Source organism: Drosophila miranda, chromosome XR (genome assembly GCF_003369915.1).
Source record: "Drosophila miranda strain MSH22 chromosome XR, D.miranda_PacBio2.1, whole genome shotgun sequence".
Taxonomy (NCBI): Eukaryota; Metazoa; Arthropoda; class Insecta; order Diptera; family Drosophilidae; genus Drosophila; species Drosophila miranda.
This window is the reverse complement of record NC_046674.1, coordinates 7614860-7638969: the sequence shown is the minus strand read 5'-3', so window position 1 is coordinate 7638969 and position 24110 is coordinate 7614860. Positions and strand designations below refer to the sequence as shown.

At 46.8% G+C, this 24110-nt stretch overlaps 11 protein-coding genes across 18 annotated transcripts in view; 6 read left to right on the top strand and 5 right to left on the bottom strand.

Annotated features, from left to right (window-relative positions):
• The window catches only part of LOC108152288 (FH1/FH2 domain-containing protein 3), a 47311-nt gene extending 39300 nt beyond the window's left edge, over positions 1-8011 (top strand). For 2 of the 7 annotated variants that reach the window (XR_001774814.2, XR_001774815.2), the window contains 10 exons: positions 9-146; positions 329-1039; positions 1188-1404; positions 3967-4348; positions 4413-4559; positions 5239-5577; positions 5641-6356; positions 6421-6647; positions 7146-7311; positions 7615-8011. Coding sequence is in view for 5 of the 7 variants with exons in the window: in XM_017281506.2 (XP_017136995.1) it covers positions 9-146; positions 329-1039; positions 1188-1404; positions 3967-4348; positions 4413-4559; positions 5239-5577; positions 5641-6356; positions 6421-6647; positions 7615-7688 (2951 nt within the window). In the remaining 2 variants the exon portion in view is untranslated. Of the gene's footprint in view, positions 1-8; positions 147-328; positions 1040-1187; positions 1405-3966; positions 4349-4412; positions 4561-5236; positions 5578-5640; positions 6357-6420; positions 6648-6747; positions 6850-7145; positions 7312-7614 lie in introns of those variants that run through there. The other 5 variants (XM_017281506.2, XM_017281509.2, XM_017281507.2 and 2 more) reach the window with 4 other exon arrangements.
• Positions 3084-3561, bottom strand: LOC108152290 (acyl-CoA-binding protein). The gene is made up of 2 exons (XM_017281512.2): positions 3454-3561; positions 3084-3389 (listed from the first exon to the last, which is right to left on the bottom strand). The coding sequence occupies exons 1-2, from the start codon at positions 3457-3459 to the stop codon at positions 3150-3152; spliced, it is 246 nt and encodes an 81-aa protein (XP_017137001.1). The 5' UTR covers positions 3460-3561; the 3' UTR covers positions 3084-3149.
• A 205-nt stretch (positions 8012-8216) lies between the features above and the next one.
• Positions 8217-9743, bottom strand: LOC108165406. Its single transcript, XM_017301444.2, has 5 exons — positions 9556-9743; positions 9331-9483; positions 8971-9234; positions 8389-8895; positions 8217-8335 (listed from the first exon to the last, which is right to left on the bottom strand). The coding sequence occupies exons 1-5, from the start codon at positions 9710-9712 to the stop codon at positions 8217-8219; spliced, it is 1200 nt and encodes a 399-aa protein (XP_017156933.1). The 5' UTR covers positions 9713-9743.
• A 1676-nt stretch (positions 9744-11419) lies between these two features.
• LOC108165407 (thioredoxin-related transmembrane protein 1-like) lies at positions 11420-12184 on the bottom strand. Its single transcript, XM_017301445.1, has one exon. The coding sequence runs from the start codon at positions 12182-12184 to the stop codon at positions 11420-11422; it is 765 nt and encodes a 254-aa protein (XP_017156934.1).
• Positions 12185-12656: 472 nt separating this feature from the next.
• On the bottom strand, positions 12657-13364 carry LOC108165540. The gene is made up of 2 exons (XM_017301614.2): positions 13258-13364; positions 12657-13187 (listed from the first exon to the last, which is right to left on the bottom strand). The coding sequence occupies exons 1-2, from the start codon at positions 13339-13341 to the stop codon at positions 12747-12749; spliced, it is 525 nt and encodes a 174-aa protein (XP_017157103.1). The 5' UTR covers positions 13342-13364; the 3' UTR covers positions 12657-12746.
• A 259-nt stretch (positions 13365-13623) lies between these two features.
• On the top strand, positions 13624-15057 carry LOC117186587 (salivary glue protein Sgs-3). 2 transcript variants are annotated; one of them, XM_033387554.1, is made up of 3 exons: positions 13624-13795; positions 13849-14225; positions 14284-14405. In XM_033387554.1, the coding sequence occupies exons 1-3, from the start codon at positions 13651-13653 to the stop codon at positions 14305-14307; spliced, it is 546 nt and encodes a 181-aa protein (XP_033243445.1). In that variant the 5' UTR covers positions 13624-13650; the 3' UTR covers positions 14308-14405. The 2 variants fall into 2 exon arrangements, with proteins under 2 accessions (XP_033243445.1, XP_033243444.1); XM_033387553.1 differs by adding an exon at positions 14857-15057 and having other exon boundaries at positions 13626-13795; positions 13849-14797.
• Positions 15058-16053: 996 nt separating this feature from the next.
• Positions 16054-17062, top strand: LOC108153539. The gene is made up of 4 exons (XM_017283605.2): positions 16054-16129; positions 16188-16293; positions 16351-16861; positions 16924-17062. Exons 1-4 carry the CDS (start codon positions 16088-16090, stop codon positions 17048-17050), a joined length of 786 nt encoding a protein of 261 aa, XP_017139094.1. The 5' UTR covers positions 16054-16087; the 3' UTR covers positions 17051-17062.
• LOC108153538 (spore coat protein SP96) lies at positions 16880-18533 on the bottom strand. Its single transcript, XM_017283603.2, has 2 exons — positions 18069-18533; positions 16880-17665 (listed from the first exon to the last, which is right to left on the bottom strand). Exons 1-2 carry the CDS (start codon positions 18477-18479, stop codon positions 17084-17086), a joined length of 993 nt encoding a protein of 330 aa, XP_017139092.1. The 5' UTR covers positions 18480-18533; the 3' UTR covers positions 16880-17083.
• A 275-nt stretch (positions 18534-18808) lies between these two features.
• On the top strand, positions 18809-19657 carry LOC117186649 (cell wall integrity and stress response component 2). The gene is made up of 2 exons (XM_033387691.1): positions 18809-19422; positions 19480-19657. The coding sequence occupies exons 1-2, from the start codon at positions 18830-18832 to the stop codon at positions 19604-19606; spliced, it is 720 nt and encodes a 239-aa protein (XP_033243582.1). The 5' UTR covers positions 18809-18829; the 3' UTR covers positions 19607-19657.
• A 333-nt stretch (positions 19658-19990) lies between these two features.
• LOC108153700 lies at positions 19991-20853 on the top strand. Its single transcript, XM_017283827.2, has 2 exons — positions 19991-20557; positions 20618-20853. The coding sequence occupies exons 1-2, from the start codon at positions 20016-20018 to the stop codon at positions 20787-20789; spliced, it is 714 nt and encodes a 237-aa protein (XP_017139316.1). The 5' UTR covers positions 19991-20015; the 3' UTR covers positions 20790-20853.
• A 564-nt stretch (positions 20854-21417) lies between these two features.
• LOC108153701 lies at positions 21418-22298 on the top strand (the record flags this gene model as incomplete). Its single annotated transcript, XM_017283828.2, has 2 exons — positions 21418-21989; positions 22056-22298. Coding segments are annotated over 2 exons (738 nt in total), but the record flags the coding sequence as incomplete, so codon positions are not given.
• Positions 22299-24110: the final 1812 nt, after the last annotated feature.

The window sequence follows — 24110 nt, the reverse complement described above, 5'->3', positions numbered from 1 at the left end:
TTTTACAGCACGCGATGGTGCGGGAGTCACGCCTGGCCTTAGGCGTCGTCGGGAGCGCGCAGAGCGGCACAAGAGCTTCCTCAAGGAGCAACAGGAGGCAGCGGCCAATGGGATATTCGCCGCCCTAGAGCAGCGCGAGGGTTTGGGTGAGTACGGTGCCGCAGGATAACGCAAAGGCTTCTCTGTACAGGCTGCTTACTAACTTTTGATTCTCTCTATCCCACAACAAAAACAAAAAACAAAAAAAATGCTAATCCATGCTCCATCCATGTGTGTGTTTGTCCCGCTGTTGCCTCACCCGCTGATCCATATGCTAACCGGCCAAAAGGCCAAATCGTAACAGCCATTCCTGCCACCATACAAAGCGGCGACAGTCCGCCGCAGTCATTGCAGCACGAGCTGCCGCTGCAGCCGTGCAACAATAATATTAGCAGCAACAGCAACAGCAACAATGACACGCCCAATAACAGCCTGCTGCTGAGTCCCAGCAAGCAGCTGCTAAGCGGCAGCCACAGCATCTCGATCATCAACAACAGCTTCGACAAGGCCAACAACAACAATAACACCAACAATCAGAACGAGTTCCTTACGAAAAAGAATCTGTTCCGCGAACGGAACGCCACTGTGATCAATGGGATAATGAAGAACATCCAGCAGACGGCGGACAGTGGCTACAAGAAGTACGAGAATGATGCGAATCGCCTGAATAACTACTACTCGCAGATGAGTCAATCGCCCAAGCATCAGCTGCAGCAGCAGGATCCCGAGGGTGTTCTGCTCAGTCCCAAGAAGTCGCTGAATGCGTCAGGATTTGATTTCACACCCGTTCCGCTCAGCTCCACGCCGGTTAAGGGAGATATCCCACCAGAAGCAGAGCCACTGAGTCCCATACGGAAACCCATGGCAATGGTGGCACCACCACCGCCACCGCCGCCGCCGCCACCACCACCACCGCCACCCGGCTGGTGGCATGCCCCCATTGGCAGCGTTGCGACCAGAACCCTAACCAGTACTAACCCCGCTGTGGATACCCCAACAGGTAGGGTGCCGTGTGTTGCATACTCTCGAGCGCTGCCAAGACATGTCCATCACTCCATCACACAGCAGCCGCTGCATACTTTTCTGTGTGACATACCCCTAGGGATAAATGTGCTATTACTATACAATTGTTGTTCTCCCCCACACAGATCTGGACAGCGAGGGGAAGCAGCAACAACAGCTGCTGCAGCTGCAGCTGAAGCGCGACCACACGGTCAAGGATCTGACACAGAAGCTAAGCAATCTGCCCACAAGTCCCACACAGGAGCCAGGCAATCGCTCTGCCATTGTCGGCGATATGTCCGGCCTTATATCGAAAGCCAAAGAGGGACTGGCCAAGAGCAAAAGCAAGGGGGAAATATCAAGGTGAGATTTAAAGGATTACATTGATCGGGATACTTCTTTCAAGTGAAAGCCTTGTTCTTCCTGGTACTCGTCCAAGTACGAAATCGTATGACTCTTCGGTTTTGATAGAGATAGCTCATGCTATGAGTATGCCACTACTTTTTCCCTGGAAGAAGACTGTGAGATTACATTTCTAGCCATATGAACTTGCCTCTTCAGAAATTTCTCTCTCTTATACCCGGTCCTCGAAGAGTTTAGGGATATATTAGTTTTGTGGTGACCCCATAGCAGCATCAATAGACGAGCCTGTCTGACCGTCGGGCCTTTCATCTGTCCTTCTTGTTTGATACCTAGTTCTTAGACTATAAGAGCAACCAAATTGTGTGCAGACTTCTGTGATAGCCCCACCTAACCTGTCATATCACACTGAATCAAGTTTGTTTCAAAATTTCGCCCCGCCCCACTCCGTCCCCACAAAGAACGAAAATCTGTGGCGTCCACAATTTGGAAACCGAAAACGCGGAATCATTGAGAATGACCAGAATGAATACCTATCAGGTTGCCGAATCTGGATCAGATAGGATCATTATTGAAGCCAGAATGAACAAATCCATTTGCTGTGACTACGGAATTATTTCCACGCGCTTACTCATTCGCTCTCTTTCTCCCTCTGACTGTCTCTCTCTGTGCCATTATAAAATACTTATATTGTATTGGTTACATACATCATAAGCTGACATATGTACTTATGTGACGGGGTACCGGTTATACAAGTAGAGCAGCGGCCCTTGACGCGGCTCTCAACGTTCCCGCTCGATACCTCTTAAACCGAATTAACGGTAAGTCAGATTAGAAGCTCATGCGATGATTGCGTACAGGTGTATCTCGCGTACTTCTGATTTACGAGTATATATGGCGCCACGTTTACAGCCGCGATAAGAATTTAGGGCAAGAAATCCCGTGCATCGGGAGCAGCACGAGCAAAGATACGTATACCAGTAGTAGAGGGTTTTTTAAGGGTTCGTTTGTGACTCATTGGTAGAATCTTTTGGGGAACATACAAATATGCTAACTAGATCTCCCATATCCCCATATCTTGCTTACGATGTGGCTGGGGGGTTTGTATCGGGTTTTACATCGAATCAATCTAGTGTTCCCTTATCATTTTGCTGGAGTTTACAGAACAGCAAAGTCCTAGTAGGACTTGATTTATACTCCTGTCTATTACACAAAATAATAAACTGCTCAAAGCCGGACTGACATAGCCAGAGAAAATACAAATGGATCCGTTCAATCTTCGAACGCTTCTAATGGAGGGCTTGAAGGAGAACGCCCAGAACATTCAAATCGAGCTACGAATGCTGCGCCAGGGAGGGGTGCCGTACGCGGCTTTGGATTTTGAGACTCTGAGCCGTGTTGTTGAGCTGAATCGCCAGCTACTACAGACCACGGAGTCCTTAACTCAGATTCTTCGGGAAATTGTCAATGAGGCCATGGATGTGGAGACTATTGGGGCTCATATCGCGCTGGCTCTCGAGGTGTCTCGCATACAGGACGAAGTTATAGCCAATGATGCTTGAAGAAGTCGAGCTATTCGAAATGGGGGGAACCTTTGGACAATCGTCCCCCAGCTGGACCTGGTGCGGGGCGTATTTCGGAAATAATTAATCTCAGAGTTCCCAATAACAACCCATCGATAGTTTACAGTTAAAAAAAGATTTATTGCAGGAACGGGGGAACTATAAACTATTGGCTCTAGCCATAGCTTATCCGTAGATGGGATTGTACTTCTCATACAGGGCAGTGTAGGCAGCCTTGGCGGCATCCACAGACAGTCCCTTGCGGCTCAGCCAGGCATCGTACTTGGCCGCACCCTCGGCATCGGCGGGCTTCTCAATGGCAATATCGCCCTCATGGATCTGCTTGTAGAGGCCATAGAACTCTAGGTACACCTCCGTTGGGGGCTTCTTGCTGAAGGCCTTGGTCTTCTCGAGAATTGCGTTGAACTGCAACACAGAAACAGAGTCAATCCTAATCTTTGCGGATACGGGATCAATCCAAGAGACTTACATCCATTTCGTTCGAGTAATGCCGTGACAACTAATGATTAATTTCGTACAGCTCTCAGCTTTTATACCACTTGAACATCGTGGCAGGAGCTCTTATCTATCGATAATGCAACCCGATAATGCGACGGCGGCAGCAACGTCGGCGGAGTCCATCGGGCAAATTTGTTTGATTAGATTTTTTTATGTGAGAGTTTCGTAAGAGTTCAATAATTCATCCAGTTGTGGGTTCTAGGTAAAAGTTTGGGTCTTTCCATATCTGCCCCTCGTCATCGGAGCTCTCGAAGAAAGTAGCCTGGCCTCTTCCTGCCTGGCCCCCGAGTCGCCTGATTCTATCGTTATCTTTAGGGACTATCTTGCTGCCGGGCACAAGGCGTGTCCCCCGATAAGGCCATTTATGGCCCACCTCCATCGACTGATAGCTGATAGTAACACTCCGTTCGCAAAATTTCGTATACTGCCATCATGATGACATAAAGGCTCAACTTTTGATTATATCTCTCCCTCAAAAAAATAGATCGTCGAGTGTGGATCAGGAGCTGAAGAAGTCCGAGCCGAAGAAATCAGAGAACGAGCTGCACTGGGAGGAACTGGTGCGGAATATGACGCGACCCTTGAACCTCTGCGACCTGGACTTTACCGATCTTCACGATGACGATGAGAAGGATGTGCTGGCGCCACGTGGCCTGGGAGTCGGAATACCGCCACCACCGCCGCCGTTCGCAGGCGGTGGAGGCATACTGCCACCACCCATGATGCCACCAGCACCCAGCTTGATCCCTCCCCCCATGTTTGGGTATGGTGGGAGCCTCACCAACAGTGTGAATAGCTCCCTGAATGGATCCGTGAATGGGGATCTGGCTAATGGGAATAACACGATTAAGAAGAACAAGAAGACGGTAAGGGGATTGAAGTAAGGATCATCGAAAGGGCACAGATTAAGATCGTGTCTTCTATCCGCAGGTCAAGCTCTTCTGGAAGGAAGTGCGCGAAGACTTGATACCCCAGGTGGTGGGTAAGACAATTTGGGATGAGCTGCCCAATGCCAATGTGGATACACAGAAGCTCGAGCATCTCTTTGAGTCCAGAGCCAAAGACTTGATGACCAAGGTGAGACCATAGATCTATCTGTGTACCTCTTTCCCAACCCCCCTCGTATTGGTCAAAGGTTCTCGAACAAAAATCGAATTGAATATTCCCCTAGGATAAGTGTGATTAAATTAGTTATACATAAATAGTCTCTCACACTCTACCTATCGTTATAACCAAAATGCGAATGATATTTGTACTCTTTTTTCCTCATAAATTTCTTATAAATGTCGAACGGAACGGATAAAAATCAACGTAAATGTTAAACGTGTGCCTAAAACTCCAATCACAATCACAAATCAAACAAATAATTTCTTTAAAACAATGTCTCTCTTTAGGAGGTGAGTGCCATGAAATGTTTTTTTTTTGTTTTTAATACAAATCTCTTTCAATCTATATGTACATCTCACTCTTTCTATCGCTCACTCTGTCTTTGTCATGATTTGATGCCCATTTTGTTTTGTGTTTTGGTGTTGGTTTCCTATCACTCTTATACACGCCCAAACACACACACACACAGACTCTTATACACACAGTATCAGAACAGATCAGAACAGACTCCACTCCACTGCACTCTGTCTCAATCTCTCTCTCTCTCTCTGTCGTTGACTCTTTGCACCATATTTTGTGTTGATCACTGAACAATCGTTGTATGGAATAAAATAAAACTAACGCTCTTTTTGGGTGGATAATCTTTCAGAAACAACAAGAGCTAAACAAGAGCAAAGAGATCATTGTGCTCGATCACAAACGTTCCAATGCCATCAATATAGCAATTACCAAGCTGCCGCCACCGCGTGCCATTAAGGCGGCCATCCTGAAGATGGATGCCACCGTGGTGACTCGGGAGGGCATTGACAAGCTGCTGAATATGCTGCCCACCGATGAGGAGCGTGGCAAGATCCAAGAGGCACAGCTGGTTAATCCGGAGCTACCTTTGGGCAGTGCCGAGCAGTTCCTCTTGACGCTGGCCTCCATCTCAGAGCTGGGGTCACGTCTGAAGCTGTGGGCCTTCCGCCTAGACTTCGACAACAGCGAGGTAAGAATAGGCCATCAAATAATCTAGATTGATGAGAAGATAACGGAATTTCATAATTTGCAGAAAGAAATTGCCGAACCGCTGATGGATCTCAAGCAAGGCATTGAGATCTTGCGTCAGAATCGCACCTTCCGCAGCATTCTCTCTACCCTGCTGTCCGTGGGCATTTTCCTGAATGGGGCACCCGTCAAGGGCTTCCAGATTGAGTACCTGGCCAAGGTGCCAGAAGTGAAGGACACCGTCCACAAGCATTCGCTGCTGCACCATCTCTGTCACATGGTCATGGAGTCGAGCAGCGACACGAGTGATCTGTACTCGGAAATCGGTCCCATTACGCGTGCCTCCAAGGCTGATTTTACCGACCTGGCCCACAACCTCACGCAACTGGAGGCCGAGTGCAAGGCCTCCTGGGATCGCTTGAAAGTGATAGCCAAACACGACTGCCCTCCACCGCTGAAGCAGAAGCTCGTGGACTTTCTGGCCGATTGTGCGGAGCGCATAATCATCCTGCAGATCGTCCATCGTCGCGTGATGAATCGATACCGCAAGTTCCTTCTGTGGCTGGGCATGCCCCAGCACAGTGTGGCCGAGTCCAGGCCAAATGAGTTCTGCCGCACCCTGTCCGAGTTCGCCTTGGAGTACCGCACGACCAGGGAGCGAGTGCAGCAGCAGCTGGAGAAGAAGGCCAATCACCGCGAGCGCAATAAAACGCGCGGCAAGCTGATCATCGATATGGCCAAGTTCAAGACCAAAGAGGATGTGGCCGATGCAGAGTTGAAGTACGGTTTGAAGACCAATTTGGGCCAAGGATCCGTTTACTAATTGTCGTGTTCCTCGTTGCAGAACCCTTCTGGGCACACCCAGTGCAGATCAGGCGGATGGCACTCTCACCTGGCGACGTCGGCGCGCGGAGCAACTCCGCTCGCCCATTGCCCGCCAGAGCGAGGAGCAGTTCACCGATGGCGATGATGAGATACTCGAATCTCTGGTTAAGACCGCCACCAAGGCGCCGGGCACTCGGACCACACCCAGGGAGCGCAAGAGGACGCGCAATGCGGATCGCAAATCATGTGAGTCCATGTTTTCCGACTAGATTTATTCCCAGAGCCTCTCCGAATACAGATTTATTGAAAAGGTGTTGGTCTATCTTTTCGACTTCCACACACACAGCGCGCTATATGTACTATAACCTTTAGCTGGACACCCACCTACACACACCTACACATGCACAGAGCACACGCCCACGAAAGAGGGTACAAACAGCGACACTTATAAATCTATACGAATCAATCAATCAATCAATCAATCAATGAAAGCTAGTATTCTTTATAAATATTTAATCCCACATGAAATTCCAAATTCACGAAACTTTCCCCTTAATTTCCTGTATAATATCCCTTTTTTTTCGAACCTTTGGTTATTCCCACCCAACTGGAAGCTTACGTTTTGCCAGCACACAAATCTGTTGCCTATATTGGGTTTTAATTTGTTTTTCATTTCGTTCTCTTACCATTAACGCACCATTTTATAAAAATATCCAAAATATATATTGACTATCGATCGAGAAGTGAAGCGCAGCCGCACGCGCGAAGGATTCACAGTTGAAAGAGCACCATCGCCATAGAAACCGTAACCGTTACCGTTAGCGTTTAACCGTAGCCGTAAACCGTAAACCGTAACCGTAACCGTTACCGAAAGAAACAGCCAACTGTTTTTTTAGGTCTTACCTTTTTGGTTAGTGAATTAAATACTGTGTTGAATTTTTCATTTTGTTTCCCTTTACGAATTTTTTTTGTTTATTTTTTATTTTGTTTTTGGATCCAATTTTGGTGCATGCGAAAAAGAATGGATCCTATAAATGCTATAAATTTCCTGGGCATGATTGTAACAGACAGATATTCAGGCCTATAAAACGCATGTATCGTACACCTAACATCTGCATGAAAGCCTCAACTTAATATATATGAGAAAAAGTGTTTACTTTACTGAATTTTGTACTGAAATCATATTCTAATAATTTATTGTATAATTTTTCAGTGCGTCGCACGCTTAAGAACGGTCTGACCGATGAGGAGAAACAACATGTGGCTGCCTTGATACAAACCTATTAGGATCTAGATCTGGAGAGGTATATATTTCCATAGAGAACCCAGTCCAACCCCCACCCCCAGTGATGTCACGAGTCGGGCTATGCGCGCAACAGACTGATATTGGCGATCTCGGACGAGCAGAGCAGCGAAAGCAAGCGAAACCCCCAGAAAAAACCCCTTTTATACGACACACCACATTATGAGCATCACAAAATAACGAAAATGTCCTTAAAAGAATGCGTTTTTTCATAGTGTTTTATCCTGTTATTAATATATAATTATTTTTTTTTGTTTCGGCCAAGTATTATTAATTACACGTAATTAAAAAAAAATCTGTATTGTAATGTTAAATTTTTTTTTTTTTCAAATTTCAAAAGAATTTCGATTTTGATCCCGACTTTTTAATATATACCAAAATGCCACAAAGTTTTTGTGGGCTACTTAAATTAACTTAAATTTAAAAAAAAATATGACTACCTTAACTACGGAATCAAATCAATAAATAAAGATATTTATTATAATACATAAATTATATTTAACGACGGACGACTAAAAACCATTTGTACAGGGCTGCTGAACGTAGTCCAGGCAGAAGCCACGATTGTCTATGTCATTTGGGGCCTCTACACCATCCGTGTGGAAGTACAGCCGGAAGGGACGAACGCTGGCTAAAGGAGGGAGATTGAAAAGGGGACAATCGTAAATAAAATCCTGTACTTACATTGCACAGTCTTGGCCAACATGCCAGCCTCGGCGCTGAAGGTGCCACCACACACCCGATCCTCGCAGCCCGGCAGCGGGGGAATGCGATCCGCCGATCGAATGCAGCCAATGAGCAGCCAGTCGCTCACACAGCCATTGGCACCGCCGCCGCCCACCATGGTGGCCACCGGATTGTTGGAATTGCCCGACAGCGTGAAGGCCCTCGAGCGATTATTCTCCAGGTCCGGGCAGGTGTTGTACTGAATGCCGCAGAAGTTGCGCTCGTTGCGAATGCAGATGCTGTAGTCCTGATTGGAGAGCTGCCTGCCACCCACCGTGTTGTAGTTGAAGCTTCGCACGCGACCGCTAATGGCCGTGTAATACTGCAGACAGCCCTGATCCGCTCGGCTGATGCTGCCGCAGTGGATTTGCGTGACGCGGATGCGCCAGAGGCGCGGAAAACTTCCGCTAGTGATCACAGATAAGACAATCGGATTGCTCTGGCCAAGACCTGCATCGATGTACACTGCCCAATCATGAAATTGACATTGAGATGGTTACGAGATGGGAGCAGGAGACTAGAGGAGGTATTCAGACTTACTGTGGTCTGCCGTTGAGCTGCCACAAATGGTGGGCGTCGGACTTCCGCCCGATATCAGCAGTTGATCTTGATTGCACAAATGATTGGCGGCCTCGGGCGGAGCTATGGAAAACATATCCAGATCCAAGCGCAGCTGACAGATGTCCGGATGAAGTTTCTGAACCGTCACCTGGCAACTGCCAGTGCCATCATACACATCCGGATGATTGGGGTTCACAAAGTACGTTGAGTTCTCGCGTATCACGCCCCCGCAGGTCTGAAGAACTATGGAAAAAACATAGTACACAATTTTTAGGGGGAACTCTATTAATGTATGCACTCATTCAGTCTGGAGCGTATAAGTTATTGTCTAAAACTTACATATGCAACAGACTCCATAGCCACCGCCACAGGGACCCGCTGGTATGCCATTCCTGAGAATACAATCCTTACTGGGAATACAGTTGCCCTGCTCTCCAGAGGGCGCCGAACAGCTGCCGGGCCCAATGGGCACCAGAGCAAATATGGGCAAAACTACAGAGGAACGAAGGAACACAAATGAACACACACACTATTTCGGAGGAGGAGAATCCCAACCCAACCTACACTTGGACTCGCGGAAACGGGGACCCGGCGACAGCCACTTGCTGCCAAAGAATAGATCCCGCCAGGTGTTTGTCTGCGGATGTGTTGGCACCTTACAGGTGGCCAGGACAAGGAGACAACAAGACGCCACCGCGAGTTGCAAGTGCCGGGTGCCCATGATGATGATGATAATCCAGTGAACTGCACGCGTTGCTCTTTGGCGCTGTTATGGCAGGCAGCCCTTGCGGAGCCCACGCTTTATTTCACTTGGCATGGCAAAAAGTTTAATGACCGCAATTTGTTCGACGCTTTTCGCTTTTTAGTTTGTGACAAACCCATCCCATCGCCCGAATTTAGCTAAATATTAATTACAATAACAAAACGCAATCGTCGAAACAATTAGATGCGCCACCAGCAGCAACATTGCCACCGAGTGGGAGTGGGAATGGGAATGGGAATTGGGGAAGTAGCAATCGCATCTGTGTGCTCTCGCTTTTCACGCTTTTCAGGCTTTTCGTCAGCTCTTTCTCTGTTTGGTTTCCTGTTGCGAATCTTTTTTCCACACCTCTGTGCCGCCCATTAAATGTGGGGCAACTCCACAACCCCCAACCCGAAATGCGAGCAGTGAAAAGTGCTGAATAATTTACGAGTATTCACAGCATAACAGAAAGCAGCGGCAATCACAAACAAATGAAGATAGACGTACTATATACACACATTAGCAATCGGGATATTTATGGTTTCACCTCCCCGCTCACCTCATCAGAAACCGATTTTGACGTCATTGCTTCACATACCACTAATTGGATTACACAGTTCCCCCAGAAATTGGGTCAATGTCAATTGAATTGCTTAATTCAATTAGGTTTTGGTTTTTCCTAATGTATGTATCTTGTATCTGCATCTGAATTGGAAATTTGAAATTTCCATCGTTTATCACCAGAAACTGACCTTCGCAATGGAATTTGCTCAGCTTTTCTACCGGAAGGGAGTGGTGAACCGTCCACAGAACATTGATAAGCTTTTAGTTTGCCTGAACAGGTCGTAACAAGTGTTATATGGCCCAAGCGTTTCAAGGTCTGTTTTTGCACAGCAACATTTTTGGCCTCCCCGTTATCGGGGTGTGATAAAACGTTTCTTAACCTCCTGAGATCCACTGAATAACGGAGCGGGTAAAATTACGTTTCGATTTTACAAATATTTCTACAGTCCCTGACTTTGAGTCCAAGGTCATAACCAAAAAATTGGCTCATAAATTCATTCAATTGGTCCGATCGAAAAACAAACCAAGCTTAAAGGTTTCAGCGGCGCACTGCTTGCACCGAAGCTTCAGGCTTAATGGATGAACTGCTTGCACCGAAGCTTCAGGCGTAATGGATGAACTGCTTGCAGGATTAGTCCAAGGGAAAACGAACCAAACCTTCAGGTTTCAGCGGCGCACTGCTTGATCAATTGCGGGTGCATATGAAAGGAACCAAGCTGCTTTCTGCAAGGCTATTGACAGCTTCGGCATCCTATCTGATTATAAGATAAGCACATCCATATTTGTCTGTGGCCTGAGTACACTCGTCATCCACTGGATCATTATTCCACTGGGCAAGTCGTAAAAATTATGGAATCCTCTGCCTTTTAGCCCTGTACATTATATGCTCTATAGCCGTGTATACTTATTATAAAAACCAAAATGGATACGGACTATGAATATCAAGTGGACTTGGATCGAAGGGTATAGCTTCGTTTTGAGCTTCTAAACGGAACGAGGAAGTCTGCCTGCTAAATACAGCTGCATTTGTTTCCTAAACACATCGGATTTTATATTTTTGATAAACATTCAATTTGTGTAATTAATTAACGGCTCAAATGATCTTGTATTCAAATTTAGATATCAATCAATTTTGGCTAGCTTCAAACATGAGCTAGTGGCAGAATCGAAATTTTGTTCTGATGATTTCAGTGTTTCCAAAACTCCAGTTGACGATTGAGACTGCATCTTAGGGGCTTCGACTTGGATCTTCTTGGGCTTCAGCAGGTCCTTTATAGCAGTATACACTGCGCAGGCGCCTGTCACTGCAGATGAGAACAACAGAAAGCTGCAGACACCCACGATCAAGCTGGCCCGACTGTAGTCACCCCCGAAGAGCTTGGTGTTGAAGACCATTTCGATGGCTTGGAGGTAGCGGACTTTTGTTTCTATTATGCAGCCGTTGGGGTGACGCCAGAAGGTCATCGGCTGGATCTTGTTCCACTTCCACAGGGCCAGCTCCATCAACTCATTCACGGTGTAAGCTACGGGTAGCTCTCGGAAGGATCCGTTGCGTACATGAAGAATACTGGGCACACGGTTCACCGAGAAACGTGCAACGATGGTCCCGGAATACTCAATCAGCATGGTAGCCACCTCCACCCGGCTCTCATTCCGTTGCATTGCAGTGGCAAAATCGGTCCACACCCTCTCGAACTGGCTGCAGTTCTTAGCCAGGGGCAAGCAGAAGCCCACCATCCACTCGCCCTTCAACACTTGCTCCCAGCAGCCCTCGTCCAAGTGTACCACAGCGCGCCTCTCTCCTGATGATCCTGGACATAGTTCCTTTCCCAGAGTGCAGCCCAGCAATGCCGTTAACAGCAACGCGTATATATTGTATTTGATCATCGCTTGGAATTAAATTTCCTGAATGTGTTCGGTATACTTGTACGAGTCGTAATAAATGTAGATTCAAGAATACGAGAAGCTGAGTTAAAAGTCAGAGATCTGTATGCCCCAAACCCCGATCAGGGCCCGAGTAGATTATAATATTTATTTTCAAAGGTCTTGCTTCTAAGGTTAGGGGTTTTTTCAAGTTAAAAAAGAGCCGAAAAATTAGATGGCTTGGAAAATATGCACCAGATCAATAAATACATCTAATAAAAGATACCTATAAAATAATAAGATTGTTTTCTACTGAAGAAATGTGCACTTATACTATCCGTTACAGTGCGTCGTATCAGCTGAATTGTTGATGTTAATACAACTGATAAGATATCTTCTAGATAAACTACTTAGATAAACAAGATAAGAATCTGTCTTAGAGTTTTACCTGCTTTAATCTTTAATGCTTTAATCGAATCAAACACATGATTTAAACTTAATATTTTTATCAGAATTTATTCATTGATTTATTTGGTACATATTTTCATTTCAAATATTCAGCTTTATAACTTAGACTTAACGCCGCTTAGGATGCATCTCTATCGCACTCAATGTCGCCGGGTAGCTCGCACTCGCCCACACAGTATTTACCCGACGCCATCGAACAGAACTTGCCGTCGTTGCACTTGATGACGCGATCGGTCAATGTGGTGCCGTTGCACTGCTGGAAGGTGGTGCGACTGGTGCAGACGAACAGAGAGCTGGCTGTGCAGCTGGGACACTCGTCGGGTGTTGTTTCTTCAGAGTCTTGGCATGATGGTTCATAGGCACCCTCCGGAACACAGATTTTGGCTAGACTAGTGCAGACTTCGCCATCATCACATGGCAAAATTGCTCCTGGCTCGACGTTGTCCAAACAGAAGCGGTAGTGCGTCGTATTTACACAAGCCACATTGTTATTGCTCTGGCATATATCACATTCGCTTTGGATGTAAACCACCATCGAACTGATCATCAGGAAGAGGCACTGTTCGATAAGACCTTGCAACCATTAATATACAAACATCATTTGTAATTGGTTTCTCTGGAAAGCTCACCAGAGTCCTGAGGAACTGGTACTGCTGCATTTTGGCTGGAATTTCAAGAACTGACTGAACGAGAGTCGCCAACAAATGCCTCATTTTATATGAGAAAAAACAGAAGCCAATTCTTCAAGAGATCTTCGACACACACAAACACGAGATAACCTGGGCCTAATCCTGCGAAAACATTAAAATATATGACAGCATGGTGGCTACCGGAATATTCGCAAGATTAGCTTACTAGGAAGAGGCCAAAATGGCCGGATCATCAACTTTATGGCCCCTGCACGGCATTGAAAGATAATAGCACGAGCATCTCGCAGACCCTCCACCATAAAGATATGACCAAGCGGCTTGGCTTTAAAAGGCCTGACACGCAGGTGCCCGATCATTAATTGCCAACTAGAGATGGAGGTGTCCAAGTTTCAGATATTGTCGCTCGCTGTGCTCGCAGCCATCCTCCTGTCGCCAGCCGCCGTGGATGCTGTCTGTGGCCGGTGCGTGAACTCTCACGCGTGCATTAGCGAGACCCAGTTCCAATTATGCTTCGATGGTAAGTGATTGGCCTACCACGGAGTCTTCTATCTAATGAATCGGCTTTGATAGGTGTGCGCGACCAGACGCAAAACTACACGTGCCCCAGCGAGAGGGCCATCTGCACGGATTACCATGCCACCTGCATGGCTAACAGTACGAGTGTGCTAAGGGGCTGCGGCGATGTTTCCGTGTGCGGTGTTTGTGCCGATATCGCCACCAAGTTCACTTGCACCTCGCGTAACACCTTTGCCGCCTGCAGCAATGGGGCGATCACCGCGTACACACAGACATGCAAGAGCAATTACGTGTGCAGTACGGCTTCAGCTGCTACGGGTACACCCTGTGTCTCCCATTGCAAGGGCGCGACCGGCGACGTATGCGATCTACCTGGGCTAGTTTTCGCCGATGAATTACCTATCGAAACCACCTTAGTGGACACTAGTCCGGTAACCACAGCGTCCCCTTCCGATGATCCGACTGTAACCACTGTGAATCCTTCCACAGCAACAACAGAGATCACAACAGTAGACCCTACCACAGACTCAACCACAGTAACCCTTCCAACAGACTCCACTTCCACTCCTACAGTAAACACTCCTACTGAGACCACTCCAACCACAGTAACATCTCCCACAGAGACCACTCCTACTCCCACACCAAATCCTTCCACAGAGACCACCCCAACCACAGAAAACACTCCCACAGAGACCTCCCCCACCACAGTCACCATTCCAACAGAACCTAGTCCCACTCCCACTGTAACCCTTCCCACAGAGACAACACCAACCACAGTAAACACACCAACAGAGGCAACTCCAACAACAGTGACCCCAACCACAGTGACCCCAACCACAGTGACGCCAACCACAGTGACCCCAACCACAGTGACACCAACCACAGTGTCTCCAACCACAGAGGAGCCTACTACTCAGACCACCCTACCAGCGGAGACCGTCTATTGTCAAGGCATCACCACCGCCGGTCGCTATGCCATACCCGGGGACACTGTGTGCACGAGGTAGGTCCACGATATCCCCCTGACCAGCTATCGAAACTAATCGGGTTTTCCTTTTCCAGCTACATCAATTGCATCTATAGGGAGAACAGTTGGAAGGGCATAGTCTATAATTGTGTCGCTACCAAGCCGTACTTCAATGCATCCGCCTTCACTTGCCGCACGACCAAGCCATCTGGACCAGGATGTACGGATGTATAGTTTATTTTTCAAACTCTAATAATAAATATAAAATGTACTTAAATTATCCAAAATAAAAATAACAATATGTAATAGAATACGATAAACTAGAAACAATATAAATCTGTTCTTAAATAAGAATCTACGAATGCGGTAAGACATCGTTCAGTACTTCATCACAGAGGCATATCGGATTATTTTTATTATGGGAATCGTATTCTGCTCTCATTCCAGTACCGTTAAACTCCTCTATCCAGGAAGGAAGGCCATAAATTACGGTACCTTGCATAAAATAGTTTTGCATGATTTGGTAATTCAAATAATTTAAATTAATTATTATCTTTCGAAAAAAACTGACCAAAGCTTCACGTTTCGTTGTTGAACTGATAACAAGGGAAAACGAACCAAACCTTCAGGCTTCAGCGATGCACTGCTTCAGCTTTCAGCACTGCTTGAGCCAAGGCTTCAGGTTTTGCCGTTGAACTGCATTCAAGACTATTGCATGGGAAAACGAACCAAACCTTCAGGTTTCCGTGGATAAATACTTGAAAAGAGATAAAGGAACCAACGCTTCCGGCCGAGCTTCGATGAACTTCATTAGTATGATGATAATGACGATGACTATATTATCACATGTATGCCATAACAAAACTTTTTGTTTTACTTTCTTTCTGATAATAAATCCATAGAACATTTGTTTGTGGACTCAACTGAAATTCCTGTTGATTAATCAAGCATTCAATAAATACATCCACAAACATGTATCCAAACAAACTAAAGAGTAGTCCCTTTTGAATGTTAACTTTCTGACACATGCCGTTCCACTTTTTAACGAAGAGTTTTTCGACTCCAATGGTCAATGGTCTCCGCGCCCACGCAATATTCGTATGTTCTTATGCTGCTAATCTGGGAATAGCATGAGACCATATAAAGCAGCAATCATGTGGAAAGCAAAAGGCAAATAAAACAATTAGCGCGGACCCCGGAGAAAAGTTAAGACTGGGCAAACATTGAAGACACAGCTTCTGGGTTTATGTCGAAGCTATCAACTAATTTTGTTTAGTCGTCTCAGAGCCTTGACAGTGAACACAAGCAATCTCTCTCTACACGAAAATGTCCCAAAAGAACAACATTTTTATTCCAATTTTGGCGGCGGTAGGTTTTGGTTTTATCTTAACAAGTAGAAAGGAAAATAACTGAAAGCGTTTTCCAGCTATTTCTGGCCTTTCTGGTGGGCCAAACCGTATCCGAGTGCAATGTCTGTCAATCGAATAAAGTTGCCTGCATCAATTCCACTTCCTTCTATCTGTGCTTTGGCGGTGAGTGTCCTCTATAGATATCATACTCCGGATTAAACATCTCTTTCGGCTTTGCAGATGGAACACCTCACACGGATCAACTCTACCACTGCCTTGAAGGCTTCGACTGCACAAATCTGACAGCGATCTGTACCCAGAAGAGCAACCAGCGGCCGCCCAGCTGTGGGGACACCTCCCAGTGCGGTCAGTGCAGCGCCCATCGGAACTTTCTGTTCGCCTGCCTGAGCCGTGGCATCTTTCAGATGTGCTATGGGGCCGTCAGTCCAACAGGGAAGTTCGGTTATTGTCCCACTGGCATGGTTTGTGATGCCAGCACCGATAGTGTCTGTGTTCCTGAGGTGGCGAATCAAACGCTGACCTGTGACCTCAACGATCAGCTGGTGGATACGACAACAGCATCGCCGACTACCAGTACATCACCCGACCCTAATGAGAGTACAGAGAGCACCGCCACAGTACCTACAGTACCAACAACCACTGTGAAACCCCTGACCCCCTTGGAAGTGTGTACGCAGCACCTGGAGACGGGCCTGTATCCCACAGATCCTCCGGATACCAGTTGCAAGCGGTACGAAAGGTCTATATATTATTTTCCACACGTATTTTTAATTGTTAATCTTATCTTTATAGATACATCAGTTGCTACATTAAAAATAGCATTGTTGTTCAAGCCAAGGAATACGATTGCCCGACGGACTCCTATTTCGATGCAGAGATGCAGAAGTGCTCATACATGAAGCCTGCTACTTGTATTTAATAAACTATCAAATATCCTTTGTGTAGCCTGTACTTACTCTAAAGCCACGCCATTGAGGGTCAGGCTAGCTACTGTGGTGGAGCAGGTCGAGGGCAGGGCACTCGCACAGATCTTGCTGGAACTGTTGTAGTACAGACTGCCCGGACAGGTGTACATCTCTCCACTCCAGGTGCCACTCAGTAGAAAGCAGTAGATATACTGATGGCATGTGGTACTGGAATCTGTGCCCACGGGATAGTATCCCTGCGACATCATGGCCGCACAATAGGCAGCAGGATTGCTCGTTGTTGGGGCCACTGTCGTTGAGGTTGTGGAGCTGACGCTGGTCGAGCAGGTCGACGGCATTGCGGCGACACACAGGCTGGTAGCGTTGCTGAAGTACAGACTGCCCGGACATGTATAGGTCTGACCCTCCCAACTGCCGCTGACCAAGCTGCACAATATATACTGGTGACAGGTCGTGTCGGCATCAGTGCCTACTGCAAACCTTCCCTCGGACTGCACGGCGGCACAATATGTAGTTGGGTTGCTGGTGGAAGGTGCCGTCGTCGTTGGAGGAGCACTGGTGGTGCTGCTGTTAGTTGAATCATCGGCATATGAACACGTGGGCATTATCTGAATGGATTCAAGAGAGTTGGAGTTATTTCTTTGACTGTGTCTCTTAGACACTATTTATCTATTATTATGATTTAAAGACCGCGTGAAAATGGTATAAAATTATTTGGAACTGCCTGAGCATCATAAAAGTCTAGACAATAACATTTGGCCTTCTATAACTTTTCATGACTTCGAAGTATAACTGCTTTTACTGACAGACGGATGACCAATCGGCTTCAGGTATTCCCGAGCCGTGAGAGAGTGGTTTCAGTGCGCTGTAACCTTTTACGGCCACAGACTGTTAAAGGAGAGTGGTAACAGGCTGTTAACTTGGGGTGCTACAGCTGCTGCTCTGCACATTCCTCTCTGTTTCTTTATTGAGTTGCCTGCACCCTAAGCACCTTTCCTGGTTAGAACTTACCCCATCCGCGGGCAGACCACATATCTGTGTGTCATTGATATTACACACATAGCCGTCGGCACAGGTCCCGACTGAATCCTGCAACGTGTCGGTGCCCAGGCAGAGGGCAAAGCTGCTGGTGCCTGTGCAGGCAAAGGTGTTGGTTGTGTCGCACATGTTGCACTCCTGGCAGTCTGCCTCGCTAGCCGCACTGGCCTCTGGCTCGCAGATCACTCCGTTGGACCCGCTAACACACACATAATCGGTGGGGCAGCTGAATGGCAAGCCGGTGGGCAAATTATTGGCATCGCAGGCCTGTGTCTGGTTGAGGGAGTAGCAGGTCAGGTTGTTGACAGCATTGCAGACGTTGCACGTGGCCCTGGCCGAGGCGAGCAGACAGCAGCCGAGCAGGAAGTGGAGAATAAATGACATTTCTGGATGGTTATCTTACTCCAAATGGAATTCTTTTTGGTACTGATGTCTGTGGCTATTGTTCAGACGGTTTAAATAGGGCATTTTTGGCAGCTATTTTGGAAGTCTGAGATAGCTTTTAATCTCTCCTGGCCTCGCCGCGTTGAGGGACCTTGATTCAAGCCACCCAATTTAGATAAGTCGTGCAGCATTTAGCGGCATCAAACCCGTTGCATACTTTGTGGCAGTTGCGAATTCCTCATGGCTACCTTCGATGTGGTTCGCTCTGGTAATGCCGGAAAACAGTGCAATCTTCGAGCTCCCACTTAAAGCTCGTTGCAGTTCGTCGATTGCCTCAGTCGCTTTCGAAGATGCTGCGCCTTCTGTTCTGTCTGGGAATGGGCATACTCGGCTGTCAGGCCGCCTGCAATGTCTGTTCTTCCTGGTCCAACACGGCCTGTGTATCGGAAACTTCCTTCAAATTTTGTAATGAAGCAGCATTGCTAATTGGTGACGCAACCCCCTGCAAAAATGGCTTTTATTGCACGGGAGAAGCTATAGTTTGTCAGAATAGCCCGGCACTCACTGCCTGCATCACAGAGATCAACAGCAGCAGCACAGAGAGCACCACGGGCACTACAGAGTCCAACACGAGCAGTGCAGAGAGCACCAAGAGCCCTACAGTGACCTCCAGCAGCAGCACAGAGAGCACCACGGGCACTACAGAGTCCAACACGAGCAGTGCAGAGAGCACCAAGAGCCCTACAGTGACCTCCAGCAGCAGCACAGAGAGCTCCACGGGCACCACAGCTACCATCACCATTACAGCGAGTACCCCAACCCCAGAAACCACCACCATTGCAGCGAGTACCCCAACCACCGTGGATCCAGCAATCATTGATATATGCAGGATCAAGGCCACCACGGGTCGCTATACCAATCCCAATGATTCTACCGGCCGGAGGTGATGTTTAAGTTGTTTTCTCTGAAATATGTAGTAATATTTCTGCTTGAATTTCAGTTACGTAATGTGCTTCTATCGGGGTTCTACCTGGTCAGGAGCTGTCTGGGAATGCCCTTTAGCGAAACCCTATTTCAATAGCACTACTTCTGTGTGCTCTTCAACGAAACCTTCTAATTGTGTGTGATATGATATATCTTTTAAGAATTATGCACTAAAGTTTATTCAATTACACATATACATTTTTCTTTTTCTCATACAGTCTCTTACAGCGTCGGTACAGGGCCTGTAAAAGATTTGGGCTGACTGAATCTAAAGATAGGAATAAAACTGATTCTCATGACATCGTTGAGGCATAAGTTCTCTTGAGATTAGAAGTTCATACAAAAAACACATGTGACTTACAGAAACACGTGATTTTTATTGGATATTTATAGTGTACAAAGATAATGCATTGTACGAGATAGAGCCACCTGCATATAGATCGGCTGAAATCCCTTTGCAATTATTGTGTTCAAGTTTTCCGGATGATAAGATAAGATTGGATGCATATAGCCGGGCAAGCCTGGCACGGGCCGAGTCAGTTGCATTTCAAGATGCTGCGCTTGCTGATCTTGCTGGCTACCGGAGTGGCTCTAGGGATCTTTATTCTGGGCTGCCAGGCCGAATGCAATGCCTGTTCGACCGCAAGCAATGTGTCCTGCGCATCCAACACAACGTTCCAGTTCTGCTCGGATGACAGCGTGCCTATACAACCGGCCTACTCCTGCCCCTCAGGGTACTATTGCACCGCGACCACCGTGATTTGTAGCAAGAGTGTGGCCCTCAGAGCCTGCAACTGCGGATCGTGCAACGATTACTTTGCTTGCCTCACAGATCGGACCTATGCCCTGTGCCTGGGATCGAGCTCGCCCTCCCAGCTCGGCGGCAGCTGCGGCTCGGACCATGTATGCGACTCGACCAGTCCGTATATCTGTGTCAATGCCACTTCCGGGTCCCAGCCCACTTGTCCCGCTGGCAGCGATACGAGTCCAGGCGGTGTAGACCCCATCGGACTGACTCCCACTGCATATTGTGGCATCATCCAACAGACTGGAAAGTTTCCCTATGGCATCGATCCGGAAACCACCTGCAGGCAGTGAGTACTCGCATTTGTAACTGTATATAATATTTTCTAATCTATGGTATTGCTTTCTAGGTACATTTCTTGTACTGTGAATGCCACCAGTCTGATCTGGAAAGGAGCTCTCAACGATTGTCCTGGCCTTACTTATTACGACAGCTCCACAAAGTACTGCACCACTAAATTGCCACCCAGATGCAGTGCTGGAGTCGCCACTTTAAGTCTCAGCAATCTGTATCTATTGTAATTTCGGTTTTAGCTTATCTGTAGATACTGTAAAATAATTTTCTCTGAATTTTTGTTTGCATTTTGGTTAGTTTTTTGAATACCTGCAGTGATGTTCAACACGAAAGTATTCAGTATTTAAAACTCGACACTCACTGAAGTAATAAAATATAATTTAAATGAACAAACAAACGTCGTGTTAAACCCTCTGTTTAAGTGTTTTATCATAAATATACGATATCTAAGAATAAATGTTATCCTTTCTTTGAACGGTTCTATATTGATTTTGATAATTTATTTCTTGTATAAAAATACTATTCAGCATAGAATTAATGTTTAATTGAACTAATTGAATGGCTAGTGTCGTCTTTTAGGCTGCCTACATTTACATGTCACACTTTGACAGCTCTGAGTACCGACTCTTTAGTAGAGTAGAAAGTAGTAGTAGTAGAGTAGCGAATTTTTGGTAGATTTATATACATTTAAATTACTTTTACAAATCTAACGCGTATCCCTTGTCAGCTGATTTACTCGATTCTCCTGTTGTTGGAATTTTTCCAGATTCCCCTTTAATCTTTATGATGCACTATAATCCAAACCAATATAGTGAATGTGATTGCAACTTTAATGAGATAAAACGGAATGAATAAATTCTGCTGCAGGGCAAATGCGAGTCTCAGTTCCACTTGAAGATGCTCCGCCTGCTGATCTTGCTGGGAATCGGGGTACTGGGCTGTTGGGCCGAGTGCAATGTCTGTTCGTCTGATGCCAATGTAGCCTGCGTATCGGCCACGGAGTATCAGATCTGCTCCGTCGGTCATGTGCCCTTGGGGCCCGTTACGAGCTGTCCTACCAACTACTTCTGTACCGCAAGCGGTACCTTTTGCAGCCCGGATGAGACCTACGGGGCCTGTTTGAACTGCAACCAATGCAGTGCGGACAAGCAATTTGCGTGCATCAGCACATCGCAATTTGCCTTGTGTCTGGGACAGGACACGCCGAGTACATCGATTATAGGCTCCTGCGGCACGAGTTTGGTTTGCAGCAGGGATAATCCTGATATCTGTGGCAGTTCGGCCACCTATCCGGCATCCTGTGCGAACAATTCAACGGACGCTAACGGCACAGGCACTTCCATAACAGATCCCACCCAGTACTGCCGCAGCCTGCAGAAGCCTGGACGCTTTCCCTATGGCTCTGATGCCACAACCACCTGCAGGCAGTAAGTATTGGGAGGGGATTCATCTCAGCTTCAATCAGGCTATAACGTATGAGATATGTTTTCCAGATACATATCCTGCTATACGTTTGCAAGTGTATGGTATGGAGCCATCTACTCCTGCGCGGGATCCACATACTTTGACAGTACCACAAAGATGTGCACCACTCAAACGCAGGCCAGATGCTCGGCGAGTGTCATTTCTTTGTCTCTAAACGGACGATTGTTGCCATAAAGATTTCCTATACCTAATCTTTATGAACTGAGTGCACCCAAAAACAAAATACACAAGGATTATTATCTGACTATCCAGGCAGTATGTTTAATCTGTGCCCTAAAGACATATAATGATTATAAAATGAGACTAACACTACTTGGCAAATAGGTCAAGTTCTGTGAGAGTACTCCACAGATTGAACAGAATCGCCAGTCCTGAGTCCCATTCAATTAGGACATGGCCTAATGAACCCCTTGCAAGGCTGAATCGATTTTTCTGTGCAGTACAGATGCTTCACGTCCCATTCAAATGGCTGACCCGGCCCAGGCCCTGGCCACAATGTGGTCTCCGTGTTATGGCATTTATGACGTATACGCCTCGTTGGCACTTGCACCTTGAAACTTTTGGCTGGCCTCACACACAGTGGCGTAACAACGCAGGGGCCTTGGAGCTCTCACCAGCCAAGCTTTATAAGAAGGAAAGTGAGAAAAATTTGGCAAAGAAGAAGGAGAGAAGAAAGAATGCGCATGCGCTGCACGTTTTCATCTCACTCTCGCCAACAGGTGACACATTCCATTCTCTCATTCTGATCCGTGCCCTAGTTGCTCTCTTTCTGCACATTTTCTCCAAGAGAGCGGTGAGTGAAGTAAGGTGGAAGGGGCTAAAGTGCTGTGCAACTGTATTGGCGAGGGGTGGGAGAGGGGAGAAGAAGCCGATCATGGAATGAGAGAGCTACTAAGCCTCCTACGCATACATAACTGCACCGCTCCAACACTGTCATATCCATTTCACACGGTCCGAGCGTGCGTGTTACCCTTTCGGGCCGTGAAAAGCCAGTTTTCTCGAAAGAACGTCAGCTCACAATTTTGCGTTCGGTCGCGGGATATCTGGCAATGCGTGTGTGTGTGAGCCAAAAATAAGATGCAGTGAGGAAGAGCCCATAAAGGAGTCGGCAAAAGCGCCTACCGCCGGCTTGCTCTCCTTCCAAGGTGGCTCATTTGTAAGGTGAGGCATTCCAAATCTTGGAGATCGCAGATTATGGGCCAAGGGGTAAGAGAGAGAAGAGAGTGTTTCTCTACTGCTTTCGTGTACTGTTTGCATAAATCTTTTGCTCTACATTTTTATATATGGCCACCAGGAGGGGCCTTTGGTTAGCTAGCTACGCCTCTGCTTAGAGAGTGGAAAGTTTCACACAGAGAACTTTCGCATACAATTATGAAGTGTGCTCGGTAGTTTTTTTTTTAGCTCAAAACTTTCAGAAAATTTCCCTCTACATGCCAGGGAAAATCTTTTGCAGACATTCCCCCGCTGACTCTCACCTTCTTGCTGTTTGTGTGTGTGTGTGTGTGGTTGATGTGGGTCAGTTACATGGGCCACATGGGGTCGCAAAAGTTCCTGGCCCCCCCCAACCCGGAGCCTGAACCATACATAGTTTGCCCGGCATGCCACCGAAAAATTCAATTCAATTCCAAGGCTGGCCAGCCCCCCCGCAAAACTTTTCATTCAGTGTTTTCAGTTTTCAATTTCAATGGTTTCGATTTCACACGCCCCTAAACCGAACCCCAAACAGCCCCACCCCCCCGCCCAAAGTCCCCAAAACAGAAGCCCCAAACACGCACATACTCCACTACGTGCACAATGTGCAATTGATTGTATGGCATGGACGGTGGAGGCATGCCACACGATGAGGTAGGTGACTTGCATAGTTTTGATGGACACGATGTGATGTGGTACATTTCTGTGGTCCTCCATGGGAATCTTCAATGATTGCTTTAAAGAGAAAAGAAAAAGCCGCAGAAATTGAGTAAAAAGTGAGGTAAATTTTATTTTAGGCCTAGCCATATCTATCTACATACACACAATCTTATATCTACCAGATGTGTATATCTATATATCCAAGACAAAGA